The 22601-nt window shown below is 44.3% G+C and overlaps 1 protein-coding gene across 1 annotated transcript; it reads left to right on the forward strand.

Annotated features, from left to right (window-relative positions):
• Window positions 1–4155: 4155 nt before the first annotated feature.
• LOC8029553 (4-coumarate--CoA ligase 1) lies at window positions 4156–14607 on the forward strand (the record flags this gene model as incomplete). Its single annotated transcript, XM_029975709.4, has 6 exons — window positions 4156–4445; window positions 8616–8784; window positions 9891–10163; window positions 11583–11727; window positions 13903–14163; window positions 14463–14607. Coding segments are annotated over 6 exons (1275 nt in total), but the record flags the coding sequence as incomplete, so codon positions are not given.
• Window positions 14608–22601: the final 7994 nt, after the last annotated feature.

The following is a 22601-nucleotide window of genomic DNA, read 5'->3' on the forward strand; positions in this document are numbered from 1 at the left end:
ATCCTCTCCGCGCTCCTTTTGTAGGCCCGTAGGGGCCTCCTTTCCCCTCAGGAACCGACCAATCTCTTCAAATTCCGCCACTCACACGTGGTACACTTTTCTCCAATGGTCGGCGAGCTGTCATTTTGGCGTCCTAACCGCCAAACCCAAACTCCTTGTAGAGTTGTTCTCTGCAATTTTCCCAGCCTGACTGGCGCCAACCGCTAAGTTATTGCATCGGGCAAAAAGGACAATTTTACACTAAGCGGCAAAACCCTCTGCTTACACGCACATTCGATTATAAGGCACAAGCATCTTCCAGCGCGGGCTCTTTCGGTCCCGGTCCGAGCAGACCCCCGAAACCCGAGACGCTTCTTAACGACCGGCGGGGGGGACCGCTCCCGCGTCGCGGCCGCTCTGGCCCCGCCGACCCAAACGTAGAAAGCTAAAAAAACACAATGCCGACGCAACTCTGGAAAGATAAACTTTCCTAACCAAAAGAAAACACCTTAATTAATAAGCATGACTCCTAAATACTTAACTGACACGAAGAACTGCGAAAGAAGCAGACAGCGGTTGAGCATACTGTCCTCGCTGCTATCGCCTCGCCCACATGATATGCTATCACTTTTCTTCTGTCTCCGGTATTTTATTATTGTGTGCTTTGCTATTTCGTACAGTAATCATTTTAATATCTGATTGATGTCCACCGAATGGGAGTGCACAGTGCTCAGCAAAACAAAATGGGCCAGTGAAACACGTGACTTCGGCTAGCCCCTTCTAGAGTAACGAAATGACGGGGCCGGAGCATCCCATTACTTTTTCTTTCGCCGTCAACTGCTTATTGGCGGAGAAGGGGGTCACGTCGTAAAGAAATCATCCAAACATAACCAGACAAGGAGCATGCGTGCTGCGCCTTCGTCCCCGCGATAACCAGGTGGAAGGTTTCCCCCGTGGAACGTCATCAAAGTCGGATGGAGCCGACTCAGCAATTGGACCCGAGCCCAAATCCGAGCGTCCTTCGAGGCGCCCATTGGACACGAGGCCACGGCGAACGCCTACGCGCCATTCGCGTCTATTCCGTGCCTTCACTCGATCTCACTCCGATGACATCAAAATTCTTGCGCATCAGCTTTGATAATTGTAGGGCCTTAAACTCGTCAAACACAAAGTTGGGGCCGAAGTTGACGGAGAGCACCAATTGGCCTATCACGACGATGATTTCGCGCTTTTTTCTCCGACGTCCGATCCGCGCGCTGCGCAAAATTTCGGCTCCAACTTTGTGTTTGACGAGTGTAGGGCCCTAGGTGGTGTTTGTCGGATTTGTTCCTCGCGTCTGACTCCTTGGTGCCTCGTGGGATGACGTTAAAAGTTCAGTACTGCTGTTTCAACGTATTTTAAGATACGCACGCTTCGCAGCGCACTCACTTCTGAGGCAGAGGGGAGTGTACCGCCACGGCGATGTTTGACCTTGGACCTGAAAACGATTCGCGAGCAAAGCATGTGCAGCTCTGTGGCTCGACTTCGCCACTCGCACGTGCGCACACATGTGCCCCGTGCTCGGCGCCTGTTGAAACTCGGTGCACAGCCCTGGATACGCGATTAAATGGAACAATTAACTTGCGGTCCTTGACCCTCTATTTTTATTCGCAATGGAGTGCCTAAAAAGTATCTAAAATTAAAAAAAAACGACGTAAAAATATAACATTCGGTTGTTTTTTTGTCATGCCACCTGTGTTCTTCTATACAGGATAATTATTATAAAATAAAATTTCTTCCTATCTGTTTTCTGTGTGTCATATCCGCTGGAGCGTAGCAGTTTGCACAGATTTGGAGGATAGAGCAATGAACAAACTGCGAGTGTCAAGTGGTGATTATTAAACAACAATAGGGTTAAACTTAAGATTTATATTTCGCGCAGTGATCACCTGTCTGGGGTATGCACTTCGAACGCGAACAGCCGCTGGGTGCTTGGCTCGGCTTATGGGCATCCCCTACTCGCGACACCGGCCTCTCCCGGCAGATGGCATAGCATGTACGCGAGGCTTAAAGCCCCTCGATATGTTTTCGTTTGTCATTGCAAGTAGCGCCAAATGCGCGAGCGCACGTGGCCCAGGTCTCGAGCGGCCCTTGGAAGCAAATGGCGGCGCAGCACTGAAATGAGCGGCCCTTGGAAGCGAATGGCGGCGGAGCACCCGCTCGTGGCACGTGTCTTGCGCATTTCCACAACAATGGTTGGCGGTACTTGTGAAAAAACCTTTATCAAGGGGCTTTAGCGAGGCTTAGAGCTCCTGTATAAGCTCCCTACGGGAGCCACAGTTGCGCGTTTGATTCCACGTGCCGCGTGCCGCCCTCGCCGCTATTCGCCGAGATCCGATCACGTGGGGAGCCGTATCAAGTGTCGTGCAGCAATGTAGACGTTGCACGCGCCCCGGCGTACGATCTCCGGCTTTTGAGCGCGGCGCAGCTATTCACCGAATTCAGTCACGTGAGGAGCTGTATCCACATGCCATGCATGAACGCGCAACTCTGGCTCCCGTAGGGAGCCTATACAGGAACTCTAGCGAGGCTAAAGCACTGGACGAATTTGAACTTTATAAACAAGTACCGCCAAGCTGGTGCATGCTGAGACGCACTCGAGCCAAAAATGGTGGAGCGTCGCCGCCAATCTAGTTTGTCGATGCGGTGCGGCGCCGGCATCTATACAGTAGACCAATGGGAGCGTGCCCACAGACGGCGGCGCGTCACCCGCAGCCGCACAAGACTAATAGAAGCCTGCGGGTCTGGATGCAGGATGCGACATGAGCCAAAAATGGCGGCGCGGCGCCGGTATATATACAGTACATAAATGGGAGCGTGCTCGCAAACTGCGGCGTTTCACCGGCAGTTACAGTGGACTAATAGGAGCGTGTGCGTCTGCATGTGGCCTGTGCCCTGAGCTGAAAATGGCGACGCGTCGCCGGGATCGCATAGGAGCGGCCGCGGCATGATCACACGATGGCGGTACTTGCGTAAGTAAGGCGTCCAGCGCTTGACGCGACGCTGGATACTTGATGGCAGGTGGTGCAGCAAAGAGGATAACGAAGCCTCCCAGGCTGTTCTCTGTTTCAGCCTACGGTGGACCGTAGCGAGCGCAGCTAACCATCCTAGCTAATGCAGCACGTTGACCGCGTCACGTAACTACGCCTCCCGCGCGTCGCTGCCACGCTGCCCAAGGTCACGTGAGACTCGCATGGCTCTGGATTGGCTCTGATGGCTCGTAGCGTCGAGTATGGTTTGCGGTAATGTGAAACGGCGTATATAGGACCTACACACCACGCGACGGTCCCATTCGAAGGGAAGAGACCGAAAGAATTACCAAATAATAGTCACCATCAGCTGGCGCTCAGCTGATTCATTTGGTTTAGTTGAGCACTTCACTTCTTAAAAATGCACTAAGCATTACTTCAATTAAAACAAAAGTATATTACTTCTCTACCACTTTGAACTAAGAGCGACTGAATGGTAACTCAGTTAATAAGTACAGTCGAGCTTGTCTTGCTTACCCTAGTTTTTAATGCGTGTCGTGATATTATTGGGTTCAGGAAACACTTGTACACCATGGATCTAATTTTTCTTAAACTCTGGTTGATCGTAAAAAAAGTTTGTGATCGATTATTCGTGTTAATTGCTGATCGCGAGTCATGCACCTACGATTACACTTGTACCTTAAAACATCATCAGTCCTTCAATGGGCATTCTTTATGCCGTCTCTGGATTTAGCACGTGTAAACCCACAGCTCATTTTTATTTTCCGTATGATATACAGACTCTAAAAATAGAAACAAACTTATTCGACGAGTCAGAGCTCGAGCGGCTGAATAGGATCCGCTTGGGCAAGGCCCAGAATGTTTAAAGCGAGGAGTTAAAGTAACCTTCGTTCTAACCTCGCTTCAAAAAAAAAAAAAAAAATGTTTTGTGCAAAGTGTACTTATCACCACAGCATGAAGCGTCTCGGTGAGTGGGTCTTTCATACTGCGACAGGCTGTACAATGCAGGAACTATAATGAAAAGGTACTGAATGTTTACGGCTTACCAAAAGGCTCGTGGGAATAATGTTTGCTAAATAGTATTCTACAACAAAAATTAATCATTTTTGTTAATTTAAAATGGATTAAGGACATTTTTTTTTAATATGTAATCATCTTATTTGTTACTAGTACTTATTCACTCTATAATCAAGAAGCCGACTTCCGATGGAACGGACTTTCCTGGTCTTCACAGGGACTATTTTCCGTGGGAAACGCACCAGGGTTCATCGACGTCCTCAAGTTTCAAGGGCGGTCCGTGATTGACTTCAAGCCCCACGTGCCTGCTGACAACACAGAGGAGGTCGTGGTGATGCTCTACACGTCGGGGACGACGGGCCTCCCGAAAGCCGTGGAATTATCGCACAAAGCATACGTTTCTTCCTATCGCGCTTTTCAGTACGTTCGCATTTTTATATTTCAATATAATCAAAAGTAAGTAGGCCCGTATCTTCAGAATCGCCAATGAAAAGACCCATGCGACGTTTAGAGCGGCACTCGTTTGAATTGCCCATTAAAGGGATACTACAACGAAATTTCGGCGCTTATTTTTTGGTCTATATCTGTTCAAAGAACCAGTATCACATCGCACACAGCAATATCTTGTTAAAAAATACGAAAAGGAATTTTAAAACGAATTAAACGATTAGCAGAGAGCACCTGGTGGATGTCGCTAACGCCTCATTTGTAATACCCGTCTGGGAACCTTGACAGGAAGTTACGGTAACTGTCTCGCCTCCGGCCACCACGAGAGTAGAGGGGAAAGAGGAACTACCCTCTCCCGGAGAATCTCGTTTGTGCGCACAGAAGTCGCTAGTGTCCCTCTACAAGATTATAGAAGATTAACACGTCCCTCAAAAATCGTACAAAAGCAGCCGCTCCGGTGGCTGGAATGACTTGGACATTCTCTCGACGTCAGCCTCGCCGCAGCTTTGCTCGTCCTGAGACGAATAAACGCCACAACTGCGACAGATGTCAAGTACTCACCGCTGGCTGCTCTCCGAGCACTTGCCAGAGTGTGCCGTTCATAACGAAAAATACAGCCACCAGACTAAAAATACAAACGTGCGATTGTCATTTACGAATATTGTGGATCATATTCAACGTATTTTCGAACCCGACGGGTATATTTTATATTTCGTCGAAGTACCCCTTTAAACAGTAAGAGTAACTCTGTCGGTACGCATTCTTGACCAATTCGGTTGTTCCAGTCAACCTCACATTCGTTTTACCTACACTTGCTAACGCTGAGTCAGAAAAAAAAGTGTCGCAAAGATTAATATTATATTGAAGCTTTAACGATTTTTTTATTTATTGAGAGATTAATTGTTGAAAGAAGACTGACATGAAACGTATATTGAGGTCAGCCGCTGGGTACAAGGACTTTAAGGGTGTTTGTTCTGCGTTACGATATAGCGTAAGATTCTTTGATACGCGAGGGTGAAAGAGCTGGCAGTTAAATTAGAGGGCAGAAATACTTCAGAATACGCGATTATTAGGCGACAGGAAGAGAACACACTGTCAATGTGGAAAAGGTAAACGGACGAAGTATAGCCTCAGGGCAATCAAGTTTGGTGTAACAGGTCGCACCAGCCATCTCAAAATATCTGCACCACTGGAAAGGCCCGTTTGCACGCCTTTTCGCTTGTGAAACTCTCCATGCATCACTATGAAGGTGTTGATTCGGAAGTTCTTGATATTTTATTGCCGCAGAGTAGAAAACGTCGAAGCGCTAGGCACTGTTGCGTACTGGACTTTCGCAACCCCGAAAGCTTAGCAGGCGCGAAGCTCCGCAGGTTCCAGTCGAAGCCGTGTGAAATACAAACCCCGCCGGAGATTTATAGATGCCGTAAAACGGAGAAAATAAGCATTCCTTTGACATTACATCACTCGAGGTGGATTTTAAAATGGGCTATTTGAATCGGTATTTGGAATTAATGCTCTTCAAGCGCGGCGCTGTCTTTGGTTGCGACGGGATAACCTCCTAGAGTCAGATCCGTCCTTTGACATCCTCACTTCTCTACTCGGCGGACACATCTTGATCGAACCATGTTTTGCGGATGTATGCGGAGTTTGAGCGTACGTAGAGCGTTTTCTCCGCTTCGCCGATTGTTGAGTGGGAAGTCATTTGTGCCTATAGTGTAATCGCGTAACTATCCAAGATCACATTAATTGAAGAGAGTGTTCGTCGTCCCTTGTCCCGAGTTTGTTTTATTCTTCCGGCCCAAGATGTCTGCTCTATATCGATCCGAGTCTATGCGGTTCTACCTTCGTCCCATCTGCAAAAAGAACAAATTAAAAAAAAAAAGTGCTCCACCAACAAAGTTTATCCATGCGGCGTTTATCTGTGTTTTATGTAAAAGCAAAACAGTACATTCAAACGACGAGAAGGTGCATCACCTTTCGTCGAGGTAGCTACGTATGACAATAGGGAGTTTTAGAATAGCGCACGCTAAAGCTTTGCGCACGCCAAGAATAGCGTCGTCGCCACTGCGCATGCTCCGAACGCAAACCAGGTTTTGAGCTTTGCGTGCGCAATTTCAGCGTGCGCTATTTCTCAGAAATAGCGTGCGTACGCAAAGAGCCTTTGCGCTTCTCCAAGGAGGATTCATGATGAGAAGTTGGCTAAAGCCAAGACGAGCAGAGTTAAGCAAAAATGGCGGCTTCCAGGATTATGTCGCCGGCTGCTGAGGCGGCGTCGTGAGTGCGACGTCGGCGGCATCCTCGCGACTGTAATTTTCAATACAAGACGAAATTGTACTCGGTTTGGCAACGATCACCGGCATCTTGATGCTTGCGACGCGCGAACACTTCTCGGCGAAGGTACGATGTGCGAAGGTCAGTGCACGAGACCTCTCCTGCCGAGGCGACGCAAGCGGGCACGACCGGTCAACCGCTCGCGTCTCATTGTCGTGTTTAAACAAATCTAAAATCGTACTCTGGATTTAAAAACTTGTTTCTCTCTAAGGTTACAGCATTTCGTGTGCGAAATAAAAATTGTGACTGTATCTTGGTGGCGTCGCAAGCGCGAAATGCTTGGGCTTTTGCGTCGCGACGGAGAAACGCTATTCTAAAACACTCTCGCGTCGCGGGCGCTAATGCAAGCGCTAAATTTAGCGCTAGCGTGCGCTAAAATTGCGTACGTTATTCTAAAACTCCCTATTGTCTAAATTACAGTCAGCTGGCAAGAAAAGCACATTGTTCAGACACCATAGTTGTCTTCAACACGACCACGAGGGGACGGGGAACATGCTGACCCGAAAATGAGGACAGCTGTTCATGCGGGAAGAGTTAGATTGGAAAAAGAAGATAATAGGGTCATTGAGGGGGGGGGGGGAGGGGGGATGCTTTAAGTTACGTTTTCGAAGAAGTGGGAAGCTCGACGAGGTCTTCGCTGTTGTGAATCTGGGACGCGCAAACAACTTAAAGAAAAAAAAAAGAAGACAACTGATCATGTATATGTGACGATAATAATCCCTGGAGAAACGACACAAGGGAGGCAAAGGGCAAACACAAATATCCGAACACAGGAAGGTGACTGGTACGCGACCGAACGAAACCGCCGGGTATTGCACGAGCGACCTCTATATCTCTAGTGGAACGCTCTACCAACTGAGCTAACCAGGAGTTAGACGCCAGTACAGCAAACGGAGTTTGTCGGCTCACACCAGTCTAAACTAGCAGGGGTGAGCGGCTTGCATCTTAGGGTTATGAATGTAATACAATTAACGCGAAGGTACGAGCGAACTGGACATGAATGAGGAGAATAATCCCTGGAGAAGGGGAACAATGTAACAAAGGAAAGACACAAATCTTCAAACCCAGCTAGGTGACTGGTGCGCGACCGAAAAAGTCCGCCTGGTCCCGGTATCGGACCAGGGATTTCTCCAGTTCCAGTGGAGCGCATGTCTATTTGGTTTCACTGAAATATGGCCATAATATTTTGACGCAGCAGCAAAAGAATTTCCCAATGGATTTCCCTTCCGTCATAATACCAGTAGGAGAGGGGAAGATGGGAAGGGCGGCGAGAAGGATTTTCCTACCTTGCAGAAAAACGTTTCGTAGGTAGGGCTTGAAGAGGGGGAGGGCTAAGGAACGGAAGGAAAGGAAAGTAGGGGGGGGGGGGGGGGGTTGTTCGCGCGCCACTTGCCCTTAACCAGTTTTCTTTCTTGGATTTTATAACATGTCTAGGCTAAGCAATTTTTTGTGTCTTGCGAATGTTTTTTTTTTTTGGTACCAGTTTATTGCTTTTTTGATCAAGAAAGGGCAGTGGTTATGTGCATTGAGGGATTTATTTATATTTGCTCACAAAACATGTTGTGACATGTGTTGTTTTTCGTTTCCATTTTATTTTCCCTTTTCTATATTAGGTAATTAGTCCTTTGCTCAGGGACGAGGGCTGCCCGTAACAAACGGATTTGAAAAAAAAAAAAAGAAAAAAACACACACACACACACACACACGCAAGTGAGAAACAGCAAAGCTTTTATCATCAATACCATTTGGGTTACCGAGCGTGAACACGTTTTGTTTTGAATTTTAGATGGCTGTTATTGTACCTCGTTACAGGGCTTCGGGGCTTTACACTGAAAATGACGTCGTGATTGCTTGGAATCCCTTCACCCACATCTCCGGGTTCGTGGTGGACGTTGTCAGCATGTGCCAGGGAGCAACGATAATAGTCACCGAACCTTCCATCTCGTCCAAAGATTTCTTGGAGACGCTCGCCAAATATCACGTAAGGAAAGCTCGGTCGATCGTTCTTAACACTAGTGTGGGAGGTGGAAAACTCATACTCGCTCACATCGGTAAGCAAGGTACGAGAGCTTCCAAAAGAGCAAAAGCTTCGAGCGTTTATACTCCTAACCCTAAACACCCCCCCCCCCCTCCCCATACACACAGACACATACACACAAAGAAAAGGAAAGGAAATGGAGCATAAGATGCGCTTTATTGATGCCTTGAATTTTCTTGCCCGCTTAGTTTTTAGTGGGTCGTTGAATTCTACGAATTTCAGTATAAATCATGATTTGTAATAATTTACAGAGCGAAAACATATACAATATTTCGTCCTTGACTATCAGGACTAAAGGTAACTTATTATCTCCCATAAATATGTAAATTGTGCCAAAACATGAGTGGCGTTCGTCACCTACTTTGTGCTTGTCCAACGTTTTAAAGCACACGTTCTGCTGAAAAGCAAAAAAAAAATATTTCTGCGTGTTTTTAAGCTATGAATATCACTCGAGCGTCTTTAAACGACCGAAACAATTCGCTGACAACATATAAAATAAACGTTTAAAATAGTGACACCAGGGCCCGTTTGCTCGAAGGGCTAACCGCGGCTAAAGTTAGCCGCAGTACCTGGGAGAAAGATTTTTTAAATCACGTGACTGGCTCGGTAGGGATGCGGAGAAATATGGCGGTGCCCCGGTGAGTGAGCGCCGCTCGCTTTGGAACTAATATGTCGTTGTAGCTGCAATATCGGGCGCGTTATTCAGCAACGAATGGTGCAGGAGGCAACGAATGGTGCAGGAGACTACCTAAAAAATGCGGCGAGGTCATTGCTCATGCGTTTTGATTTAAGTGAGGTAAGGCAAAGCGTATCGTTGCGGACTAACGAGCCCGATATTGCAGCTACAACGACATATTAGTTTCAAAGCGAGCTGCGCTCACTCATCGGGGCACCGCCATGTTTTCCCGCATCCCTACGAAGCCCAGTCACGTGATTTCAAAATCCCTCTCCAAGGTACTGCGGCTAACTTTAACCGCGGTTAGCGATTCGAGCAAACGGGCCCAGGGTGAGTCTAATGAAGTGGTCAAACGCCCCCTTTCATCCTACAGGTATCCGTGCTTTTAGGCATTCCTGAACGACTGCGCGAGATTATCAATGAAGCGAGATCAAACAACTATCCAGCTGTGGGTCTCGAGAAGGTCATAGTCGCCGGGACGTCACTCTCGAAATCATTCGGAACTGAGATATACGAGTTCTTCGGCGTCAAATCGTTCGTCAACCTCTACGGCATGACTGAAGCGACCGGTATAGTGAGCTGTACGCCTGTTGGACAAATCAGCATGGACAACGTGGGCTTTCCTAGCGCTGGCTCAAAAGTCAAAGTACGTACTTTCAAATAATTCTCTCACACTTGTAAATACCATTATAATTTGTAAACACCAAAATTTAAAACTGTGTTGAAGGAACGGTCAAGCATATCAGTTTTTAGCTGCCAGGTTGCATGCTGCTGTGTTACAATATGATCGCACTTATTATGCTCATGGATCGACCTATATCAAGAAAAGCCGCTACCGGGTTAGAATGAAACCCGAACGCAAGAGCACCTGGCTCGCAACAAATGGTGCGTTAGCTGAAGGCGTTTAGGAACTGATAGGACTGCGAAATAAAGAGGGGGTTGGGCTGCGAGGCCGTGGGTCTTGACCAAAAATCTTTACATCTTAGTATGAGCATACACCTCGCAGCTCTCCATTTCATTCTCTGCGCTTCTATCAGCTCCCAGGACGCTTCAGGTAGAGCAGCAGTTATCGAAGGCCACGCGATCCGCCCTTCGTGTTTCATTAAAGCAAATTGTAAAAAAATATATATATATAAAGATATATATAAACATGATCAAACAATAAAACGGGTGGCCGAGAAAAAGAAAAACATGTTAATGACATAGAAGAAAATATTGCACACGACGAAAAACAGTTTCTGCGGAACTATGGCGCTAGCGATTGGGACTAGACCTTAAAGTTTGTGATGTGGGCGTGACAATAGTTGCTTTTTTCTACAAGCTATAAATGATAAAAATGAATGTGCACCCAGTAAGAGACACCATTCAGGTTTTCGTATTCGCGGGCCTGGTTCGCTGCCGCTTTCGGATAAAAAAGTTACAAAAGAATACAGGGTAGATTCCGACTCTTTGACATTTTATATTAACCCCTATTCCTATAATTTAAATGAGACCGAGCGCTCGGTAATGCGTTGGTTGTTTTCAATATGCGGGATACAGTGTCATCTGCATGTTAAGTGACTCTATAGTTTGAGAATGACAGATTTCATAATTGTTTCTCTTTTACGAGCAAAACGAGACGTTCAAATATGCGGCCAAGTGTTTGTGCACGGTATTTGGTGCAAGACGTAATTTTGTAGTAGAATTGAATGTGAAAGCATCCCTTCTTCCGAAGTGGTGAATTTTATAAAGCTAGTTTCTCGTGTGAGTGATTGAAGGGAATTCATAAAATATTAAGCCACAAAACCTTCAAAATATGACTCTACCAAGACGGTAAAACGGTACTTCCATGTCTGCTTGAGAATTGTGGCATGTACTTCCTTGCTCACAACCATGATATCTTCTAGAAACGTCGTCTGTCTTCTATACATCATCATATATCATACTAAAAACATATGGCGGTTTTAGTGTCTTATAGCTACATACAATTTCATAAACCTACTTGTGATTTCTTTTATTGATTCCACATATATTTGGTCAGTTATGAACTGAACAAGTAATCAAAATGCTTCATTTCACTACCTAGATACTTGACCTTGACAGTGGAGGTTCCCTTGGCCCGAATCAAAATGGTGAGATTGTGGTTCAGAGCAGAAACCTCATGAAAGGCTACTACAAGCATCCGGAAGAAACTCGAGACGCCTTGAGCAATGATGGCTGGTTTCGAACAGGTGACTTAGTTGACGTATTTCGCTTTATTGAACTTCAAAATTATCCAGTTGTCCTAACCCATGGCGTGTCTTACGTTTAAGGTGGTTTTTTTTTTTTCTTATCTGGTTTATTTCTTAACGCTGTATTACGACAGTGGTGTATTCACAGACATCATGTGTTTTGAATTGTCTTCTGTAAGCCCTTCTTATTTCTAGGTGTTAAATTAATTTACCAAGCGCATTAATTGTTCCTCTTTTTTTCTTGAAAAGTCCAATGTTCAGACGCTTACAGGCAGTACGTTTTCAGTACTGCCTGGAGAGCCTCTCAGATCTTCGGACAAAATTCGGAAATACAAATACTTTGCAATAATAAGCCAAAAAAAAAACATTGCTGCCACTTGTAATTTTTGGTTACTGGTTCTGATGTGTATATTACTTTGTCGAATCTACTTAGAGGCAGTGTCTATTGAACTTCTGTCGGAGCTCGCCTTAACGTAGGCGGCCTCATACTTGGACTACATCGTGTCTGAAGTTTGAACACACTTTTGAACAATGGCTCAGTGTTAATAAAGTGTTTTAGTACATCGTTTAGTCACTCCCACTGCACTTACCGCCATCCGCTGCGACCTCATCTATATGTAGCGTAGCGGAACCGCAATTTCAAGGTTTTGTCGAACGTTCGTAACCCGCTACAGAGTACATCATAACGCGAGCTAGCGCGACGCCACTTGTGGCTTTGTCAGATTCTAAAGCTTGCTTAAAATAAATGTTCGTAAAGCAAATCCTTGTATTTTACTTACTAACATCGTTACCTGAATATAATTTTGTTGTTGCAATTTTGGCTTCGTTTATAAGTAAATGAATATTAGGTTGTAACTGAACACAAAAATAGCCGATTGAACATAAGTCAAGCGCCAGAGCCACCAAGAGAAAGGTTCAGAAATAAATGACATTCATAGCCTTTCTATTGGGTCCATGCCATCGGTCTTTCCTTCCCCTTTCTCATTGTTCACCGGAAATTAAACGGCACGAAAATTCCTCGGGTCCGGCTGCTCGCTCGCGTCCTTGGTTTGTTGTGTCCTCACGACAAGAGCGGCCGCGCGGGAGATCGCACCCTTCCCTCACTGCACAGGTTGGGAAGCTTCCCCCGTGCCCGTGTTTAGCATGTCCGTCATAAATCGCTAACTTGTTGCAGCTCTGGAATGGCTTGGTCGCGGCATCTACTCGCAGCAGCGAGACATAACCAGCCCTTGAGAACCGGTATCACGAAGCAGACAAAGCGGACGGACGCGGCCTGTCGGCCATCTTGACTTGCTTCCCTCGCTGGCTTTCCCGAATCTGGCAAAGTCTCGTTCTCACGAGACTGAAGCTAAGGCACCACGCTACGCGAGTTGCCTTTCTCGCAATTTTCGTAAAATAACACGCCTCCGCTAGATTTCGCAGCTCCTTGAATCCTCTACTCAGTATGCGCTAGCATCGTACATGCGCAGTAGTGCCATCGTTCTAGCGTATAGTGTACCGAGATTGCCAAAATAGTATACTAGAACTCTCTGCAATGCAAATCGCGGAGTGTTTGTAACTATCACTTTTCCGCAGAGAAATTGTGTTCTATCTGATAATTATTGCGTAAGATTGAAATATTTAATGTGAAGATATGTGATTGGAAGATAACAGAAACGGACGCTTTAGCAGTGATTTGAGGAGTGATATAAAAACCGGCTGAGGAATGAAAAGTGGAAAATTAATAGGAACTATGTACTCGTCGAACTAGACATATTAAACCAATAATTGATTAAGAAAAACTGTGACCTATGCGGTTACAGCACGTTTATTATTTGATATCCCGACCTTTTGATTTCGCACATCCTGAGCATAAAAATGAAAAGTTAAACGGGCCTTTTAGTGAAATATATGAAGTTGTATCTTTATACGACGCTGATGTATGAACCTGTAAGGAAATATCTATGCCTAGAAACGGCCAGCTTTTAATTCCAGAAAAAAATTTACATCGGCTTTTTAACAGTAATTTTCACATAATCTTAAAACGTTCAACAGGAAAAATCATAGGCTACATTTTAAATGCCCCAATAAAATCATTTAAAGTGACTAAATAAGTAAAATCGCCAGAGATAAAACGGGTAAACTCCTTAAATGTTAATATAATGTACGACGCATCTTTTATATACTTCTCCGCAGGAGATATTGGCTACTATGATGAAGATGGACAGATCTACATCGTGGAGCGGCTCAAACAGATGATAAAATGCATGGGAAACGTAGTGACTCCTGCCGAGCTGGAAGATATTCTGACATCGCATGAGGCGGTTCTGGAAGCCGTAGTGGTCGGTATACCGAGTCTCAAGTACGGCGAAGCCCCGACCGCTTGCGTCGTTGTCACCGAATCCAAGAAAGAGGTCCTCGAAAGTCTGGAACGAGAACTGAAGGAGCTCATAGCAGGTAGGATATAGAGTTACTTAGTGTCGCTAGTTCACCGGATAAGTGGTTTTTATAATACGCATTCATAGTATTTTGTAGAACTTGCTAAATTGCGATGTTCCGTCACAGAGTCTAACGAACAAAAAAGAAGTTTTATTAAAGAATCGGCTAAAAATATCATCGCTCGGGGAATACACAGTTCCTACGAAACGTTTATTAACTGTATGGGCAAATTTGTTTACTGCACATATAAATTGCTTCTTTAGCGGTGCACACTGTGAGCTATTCATATTAGTGAGGTTTCTGTGTATTGCTCGCAGGTCAAACATCATTTCATAAACATCTGTACGGAGGCGTCGTCTTCATGGAAACTCTTCCGAAATCGGACTCCGGCAAAATCCTGAGGCAGGAGCTGAAGTCAAGCCTAGCGGCTAGACTTATGCCATGTCACGAATAAAAGTAAACTCGTGCGATTAGCACAGTGGTGAAACGCACCATTCAAACGCCAAGAAGACAAATAAAATATTACTTTTCCTCCCTAACGTAATCGATTGCTTTGAAGGTGTTGTACATTGTAAAAAATTGTTCTAAATAAGGTTCATATTTTTGTCTCTTTAGTTTACTATATGTGGTCGGAACAATGTATTGTCGGGAATAACAAGAGGAGACATATGAAGAACTGACTATACACGCTGCATAAGGCTAAATTCTGACAAAAAAAAAAAAGAGCACCATGCACTATGCGACGGTCTGCCAGCCACGACTTCTTTCATACAGGTAATGCTGTGGGGGACATTCTTTACAAGAACACGCAAGAAGTTTGGAGACTCTAGCGGAACGTTGCAGAAAAGTAAGAATGATAGAAGGAAAAGCTGGGCAGACGGAACTCGAACTTGGGACCTCCGCCGGGCGGCCGTGTTCGCTACAAACTCGGCTATATAACTTCTTGTTTTATTTCATGGGTTTACAAGCAACACATAGATCACTGGAATTGTGATATGTGCATGTGTCTTTTGAAAGTGTTTTGGGAGACGTCTCTTTATTATAGCGGCAACTATAGTGCATTGCTCTGAAAAGTCCGACCCACTCAGCTACTATGTTCGAAGCTTTGTAAACTCTCTTGAATTGCCTGACAAACTGCACAAAGTACTCCCTGACCTCCTCGTCATCAGGGTCTGCACATAATCGTAATCCGATGAGCTCCAAAATACTTGTGACTGGTTGCAACTTAGCGATGAGAAAGCAATTGCACACTTTTTGTAGCCGCTGCATATGGCTTTTGAACAAGGCTGATAAAATTACTACAACGTCTAGTTAGCAAAGGTTATATTTTTTTCGTGAAACCCCGTTGCGCAGTATTGATCTTGCGTTCGGATCTAGCAGGGTCATCGCAGACACCGAAGGACATTACATTAAACTGGTAGGTGCCGGCAAATGCAGGGAAGGCTGGATTCGGCTTGTAAATATCGAGCCAAGGGTATATTCCAATAAAAACGTGTAATGCAATCTACACAAAACCGCCGGGGTCCATTTTTTTCTTGGCAAGAACATTAGCTGATTATGAGCTAGATGAAGCTTTGCTGATGTTTCTCCGCAATATATCTACGACGTTTTCGTCAACGATTTTGCTTTCTTTGCGTGAAATTCGGTAAGGGCGACCTCAAGTGGGAGATGCTGTTCCAATTTTCATTCGATCGGACACCACCGAATTCTGAGCAAGGGGGCGACTTTGAAATCTAAGAGTTGTACGTACTATCGAAAAAAGCCTTTTTAGACCTTCTTTTTGGTGGGTAAAGCTAGCGCTTACCATTTTTTGACTTGCAGGGCGATGCTTGGGGAAGCTTACAGCAATCTTGCTGGTTCATGTTCAGAGAGCGTTGCAAGTGTGTAATAGGTATGCGTTGTGAAATATGCCAAACGCACACCATATGGATTAATTTGCATCTTAGGCGATGTGTGGTGACGCAAAGGAAAACTTAACCTTGGATATTTTTGCCGGTGCGGTAGGGTAGGATAAGAGACTTTTCTGGCACGAAGGTGGCGCTGATTTCGATGAGCTCAATGGTTCTTTTAAATGGGCGTTGCGGCACTACTATGATAGATAAAGCATAAAGGGGAGGCAATGAGTATCCATAGTGGTCATGCAAATAAATGGCGGAAGTTTTGTACGCGTCATGACTAGGCTGCGGGGTGTTCAGATGGAGCTCGGGTTTGGCGCAGTCAATGATCAATATTGGCGGCCAACAAAAGATTCTATACCAATATGACGTCTACAACACGATTGGCGAGCAGTGTTAACAAAATGATAAAAAGTGTGCCACTAATATGAACAGGCACAGTGCGGTATAGCCTGGAGATTGCACTAGTTGACTGTTGCATATGCGTAAAAGTGTCCGGGGATTAAAGGGTTGAACAGTTTACGGTAAACAGCGGCGAAGATCATTAAATTCAGAATTTTGCTGCACATTTCCATCAATACCAATATTTGATCTCCTCCAAAGTCAAGAGGTATAATTGTAGGGCCATGGTAAAGGGAGGATTTGGGGCAGGGGGCTGTAGTGCCGTCTGAACTCTATCGTTAAGACAGGCTGCGCCCCTCGTTTCACGACGGATTGCAGCAGTAGAGTCATTGAATAAAAAAAAAGAGCGGTTTCGTCAAGGATAGGGGGAGGGAGACCGGTCAAGTCGGAATTAAGCAGCGTAAAAAGAACGCGTGTTGCGGTGGTCATCAAAATTGCGGCGGTCACTGAAAGTACCGCAGTTGATGAAATTGCGGCACAGAGTAGCGCTTACCACTCATTCACACTGGAAGCGGATCCGCGTTCGCAAGGCGGTTGCGACAGGGGTTGTATGAAGATCCAGTACAATTGCGCGCGCACTTGATGTCATCAAGTGCGCTTGCAATTGTAGTTAATCTTTATACAACCACGTTCACAACCGCTTTGCGAACGCGGGTCCGCTTCCAGTGTGAATGAGCGGTTAGGGTTGAGTGGGAGGCGAGTGTAAGCTTCGGCATTCGTGCGCCGACGACTGAAGCGGATAATATGACTTGGAGCTTGACAGTAGAACCATACCAGACGGTGGTCTATGCGCCGATCTTCTGTCCTTCAGAGTGATCCGTAGCGTTGGGATGAAATGGATTTGTTGTTAGTAGGTTTCACACTCCAAATGTGTAGTGATGAGCGACGCAGAGTTAAGATAGGATGTCAGGAAGTTGGTGGTGTCTGCATGCAAAAGGCGGCGAAGGGATGGTACGAAATGCAGCGCGAAGTTCGTCCTTGACAGGTTTGTAGGTAACGCGTTACAAGTAAAGGATTACCTGTAATCGATTACATTTCACTGCAGTTTTGTAACGCTTCAATTACTTTCTTTAAAGCGGGGTGCAACAATTTTATGATTAAAAGAATTTTCATCTAGTCATTTTTACGTTCTTTATCGTGTCCCAGAGGATAGAGATAATACCTCTTGATTTAGAATGTCGCGATTCCGCTGCATAATCGCAAAGCAAAAGTCGAGCTTTTTCTTACACCTGCAGCCGCAAGTGGCAGCCGAAAGTACTACTGCGAGAAGATTGCGTGACCTCGCTCGGCTCTAAGCTGCAGCATAACACCCGCTAATGTCAGCAGAGAGAGGGAGAGGAAGCGTCCTCCTGGATAGCACACGGAAACCTACACGACACTCCGAATGACGTCACTACGAGTGCGACGAGGTCTGACCATGAAGACTGGGAGTGAGTTGAGGGGTGCCCGAAATGCCAATATTTATAGTTTTTTTAAGCAACAACTAGGACACGCAGGTAAAATCGGTTTCCTGCTCTTTACTTCAGAAATGTCAGAGGGGAACTTCCACAAAGTTTTGACCGAAGTTTGGAAATCGTTGCATTCCCCCTTTAAGGAGTAACGATCCTTGGAGGTGAATTATTTTTTTTTTTGCTCTAATCGATTACAAAATTACACATTACAATTTTTCTGAATTCCTTCTTTTTTTTTTGGGGGGGGGGGGGGAGGGGGAGGGTTAAATGTGCTGGAGTCACTCATCTCTGGGCAACGGTCAGTTTGTTTTTCTTTTTCAAAGCCACTAAGCACGGGACCCCGAGGATTAGTAGGCCACTTCACAATGCTTTCTTTCCTGGGTACATATTTTTTTTGGCACACCGGAGACTACGTCGGGGTATGAAAAACTACCTTATCCAGCTTCTTGTGAGTATTGTATTTAAACAGTTCTCTTTTAATTTTATTTTAATTTTTCACGAGAGGGATCGGGTGCATTGGCAAGGCTTCAAGGATTATGCTACCGTAATAAAGAAAGGTTGAATGAAAAGTAACGTGGAAAGTAATCTATTAGTTTAGAGTAATTTTTCGATTACTTTTTTGAGGCTGTAATCCTAATTGTATTCGGTTACTTTTTACAGTGAATTAATTGTAATTGGTTACTTTTTCAGTAACCTGTACAAATCTGGTCCTTGATAGCGTGTTCAATCTTAGGCACATCGACTTGCGAGTCTGAAGAGTTGGCTGAGGTACGCAGTGACACCAATATGTCACGTAGTTTTCTCGAATGATTTGTTTAATTAAAGTGGAAATGTCGGTGCTGATAGTTGTAGCTGATACTTCAGGGAAGCGTTCAAAAGAGGTATTTAAAACCCCACCACATTGAAGGTCTTCGTAGTGCTTGCATTCGGTATTACGCTGGTGGTTCTAGGAGGTGACCTTGGTGCGACGTCAGAAAATAGGTGCCTGATTTTACCGTCCTACGGCGTAGCTGCGATGAAACGATGAAAAAGGCGAAAGATGTCTTTGATGTGTGACATCAATAATTCCGAGGTGGCTAGATACCTGCTGGAGAGCTTTCCTCGGGCACGTTACCTTTTACGTTCAGTCGTGCCAAAGACGTCTGCGAAGGCGGTCTTGAACTTAACCCTTGAGTTTAGCTCCTCCTCATGACTGTCATATCATTGCGGTTGCTCGCAATTCGGTTAACACTGTCGCAAGGATCACCCTCCCCTGGGACTCCTTTGATTTAGAGGTTGATATACCGCTGATACTGCTCGAGCTCCTCTACTTTAGTACTGAGCTTGTTGTCCTCGGCAGTTAGTTCTTCGTTTCTTTTTGATAGTTCTTGGATCTCTTTGTGAAGTTCTTCTATCTGATCTATAATTCCTTTGACACCGTCACATGAATCATTGCAGGATTTCACGCTGTCTTTCACAGTCCTTTGGACAGCCCTGATCTCCCGTCGTAAATCATCAAGTGCTTTCGTAAGCTCCTTGTTCTTCATGCTCATATTTGACTCAGAACTAGGCCGATTAGAAAAATGTACACGTGAACAGTTCTAACCTAAAACAATAAGTAAAATTAAAAAAAAAAAAAATAGTGGCTGTTTTTGGCAGCACTGCAGAAATATTTCTCTAAATTAACAGAGGTAAGTGAATATTTCTCACCTGTGGAACAACACAAAGTAGATTAGCGTCTGCTATCAATCAGCACGGCTGCCGAACTGTGGTCCAAGTTAGTGTGTTGCCTGCTTATATGGACGAATTCCGCCGGTAGTTGCGCCTTGTTTTGGTTTCTGACCATGATATCAACCTACGCCACCGCGTCGCTACTATAAAAAAAACAAAAAAAAAACAACAAGAAAACATTCTGTCTGTTTTGTATGGCGCGCGGAAATAAATAACATCCTGGAAAGGCAAAGAAACAAAGGCTGGCAGCTCAAGATCTTGATTACGGGGGCCCTAGCTGGCCCATATACTTAAATGAGCATCTTACCAACAAAAACAAGCAACTTCGTGGCGCAGCTATCGCGCAGAAGAAAAAAGGTGGGCTAAAAGTTTGTATGGCTCTCCAGCGGCAAAGTCTTTGCGCGAAAAGATGTGAACACTGACGCACTAAGAATTACTAGCATGACTGATGTTGACAGAATTGCCTACTCAATCGACTAATACTCACAAATTTAAAAACCCTTACCATTTTAAAGGACGAGCTGCAACCCAGCTGTAATTATTATGACTACATGGCCTTCAATAAAAAGTACAAAACAGTTAACGACAGTTTCGGCAGTTCATATGAACACAAGAGGCCTAAAAAACAAGGTAGATACAGTTAAAGCTCTCTTGCATTCTGTAAGTGCAAAATTTAATGCAATTTTATTTACTGAAACCTCGCTAACGAGCAGTGACACACCACCTAATTTTCAGAGTTAAAAATGCGAACGTGTAATTTGACAAGAAAGAAGGGGTGGAGGCGTAGTAATCTATATCAAAGACAGTGTACGGTACCAAATAATCTATAAATTTAAAAACATATATGAAAACATTGAAAGCTTGAGTATCAAAAATATCGGACGCAGTAGTTGTTGCTTTATACAGACCGCCTTCGGTCAATATTGCTGAATTGATGAATGCGCTCGATAATCTATTGTTCGTTTTAGGATATACTTCTGATCTCTCACGATTCTTAGAGATATAAATATAGACATTATTTCCGATCATTCACATGCAAGAGATTTGCTTAACGAGCATGGCTGTAATAGTATGATAACACAGGGCCAACTAGGGTGACCTTGAATACCGCCACCTCTCTCGACGTCTGCAACACGAACTTAGGTAAAAAGAATGTTATTGTTGGGGTTATAGTACAAGATATAAGCGATTATCTTCCGATTTGTAGCTTGGGATCTACTACTAGAGACTCAGAAACTTTGTGGCATCGTACAATAAGCGAAGAGACTCTAAGCCACTTTAGTTTCCTTATAGAATACGAAATATGGGATGACTTTTACTCTGAAAACGCAACGCTACAGTAGCCAATAAAAACGTTCTAGTAAAAAGAAAAACTGCTATGATACAGCTTCCCCTCTGAAGGAAGCAAAAGTAATAAATAAACAAATAAGAAAACCGTGGGTGACTGCTGACCCGCTAAGAAGAATAAAAGATAAGGATGAGAACTTTCACACTTTTATCATGCATCGTGACGAAAGCATGCTTGCTGAGTTTAAAAAGAGACGAAATAATCGAGCTCAGACTTAAAACAGGCGAAGTGTATATACCATCAAAATTAATTCAAACGCAATCACTATGACCATAGTAAACTATCGGGCACAGTAAACAATCTCTCTAAAATAAGCAAGCAAACAACCACATGGAACATATCATAATAGATGATGAAAGTGTCACTGGTAAAACACGTGCTGACAAAATAAATGAGCACTTCGTGAATATCGGCAAGTGCACTGAGCAACATGATTTCACGGATGAATACACAACTACCGCTAATCCATCTGCATCCATAACATACCGACGACGCCAAGGGAGGATAATTAAATTATTGGCAGCTTAAAAAAAATAATGTTGCCGCCGGTGACGACAGAATAAACGTACTGCCGCTTAGATATGTAGCAGCTCTGTTGAGTTCATTACTATCCGACGTTATAAACAAGATACTTGTAAATGTTGACTTTCCTGACAAACTAAAATTAGCAGAAGTTATTCCTGTACACGAAGGAGGTGGAGCAACAGATATCCATAATTACATACCAACTTTTCTTCTGCCAAAATTTTCAAAAATGTATGAACGCGTGGTCAATGATAGGTTGACTAGCTTTTTTTCACAAGTAGGATATACCAACGAAAGAGCAATATGGCTTCCAGAAACAAAAATCAACCAAGCAATCACTCCTAGACATATAGGACAAAATTTTAGAAAACATTGAAAACAAACAGCTCGCGCTTCGTTTGTTTTTAGATTAAGAAGAAAAACCTTCGATACTGTTCAGCATGATATCCGACTAAAAAAACTTGAAAGTTACGGTACAAGAGGAATAGTGCTAACAATTGTCGAAAATATCGACAAAATCGTCAGCAGTATGTCTCTATTAACAACAAAACAGCCATTAAATTGAGAATACGGCACGGCGTTCCTCAAGGCTCCATACTAGATCCTTTAGTATTTCTAGTTTACGTGAATGCCACAACGAAAACACCTGGCGCCCCCGAGTTAGTAATGTATACGGATGACACAAATGTTTTTTTACTGGTGTGACTCAAGAGTATCAAGAAAATGCTTGATGTGAAAAATTGGCTACGAGTAAATAGACTGAAGCTAACCACAAGTAAGAAAAAATACGTAATCTTCAAACCTGTTAGAAAGCGAGACAACATCTCTATTAACATTATATTTTAGAACATCGTTACAGCAGAAGTTGCAGACCAAAAGTTTTTCGGCGTCTGGTTTAGCGATGACCTCACATGGTCCATCTATCTCAATAGACTGAAGGAAGAGCTGCCTCGAGTTGTCAGTATGATACGCAAAATGCCAAATTTAATACCAACTTGGCTTAAAATGACGTTAGATTATTGTCTTGTTTAGTCTAGCGCGTTTTCAGATAAGATCGAACAACCATGTCCGGTGACCATTTTTAATTTTGATGAAAAAATATATATTCGCTGGCTTTATGCCCAG

The sequence above is a fragment of the Ixodes scapularis genome, unplaced genomic scaffold (assembly GCF_016920785.2).
Source record: "Ixodes scapularis isolate PalLabHiFi unplaced genomic scaffold, ASM1692078v2 PGA_scaffold2__306_contigs__length_199485367, whole genome shotgun sequence".
In the NCBI taxonomy this organism is placed as follows: Eukaryota; Metazoa; Arthropoda; class Arachnida; order Ixodida; family Ixodidae; genus Ixodes; species Ixodes scapularis.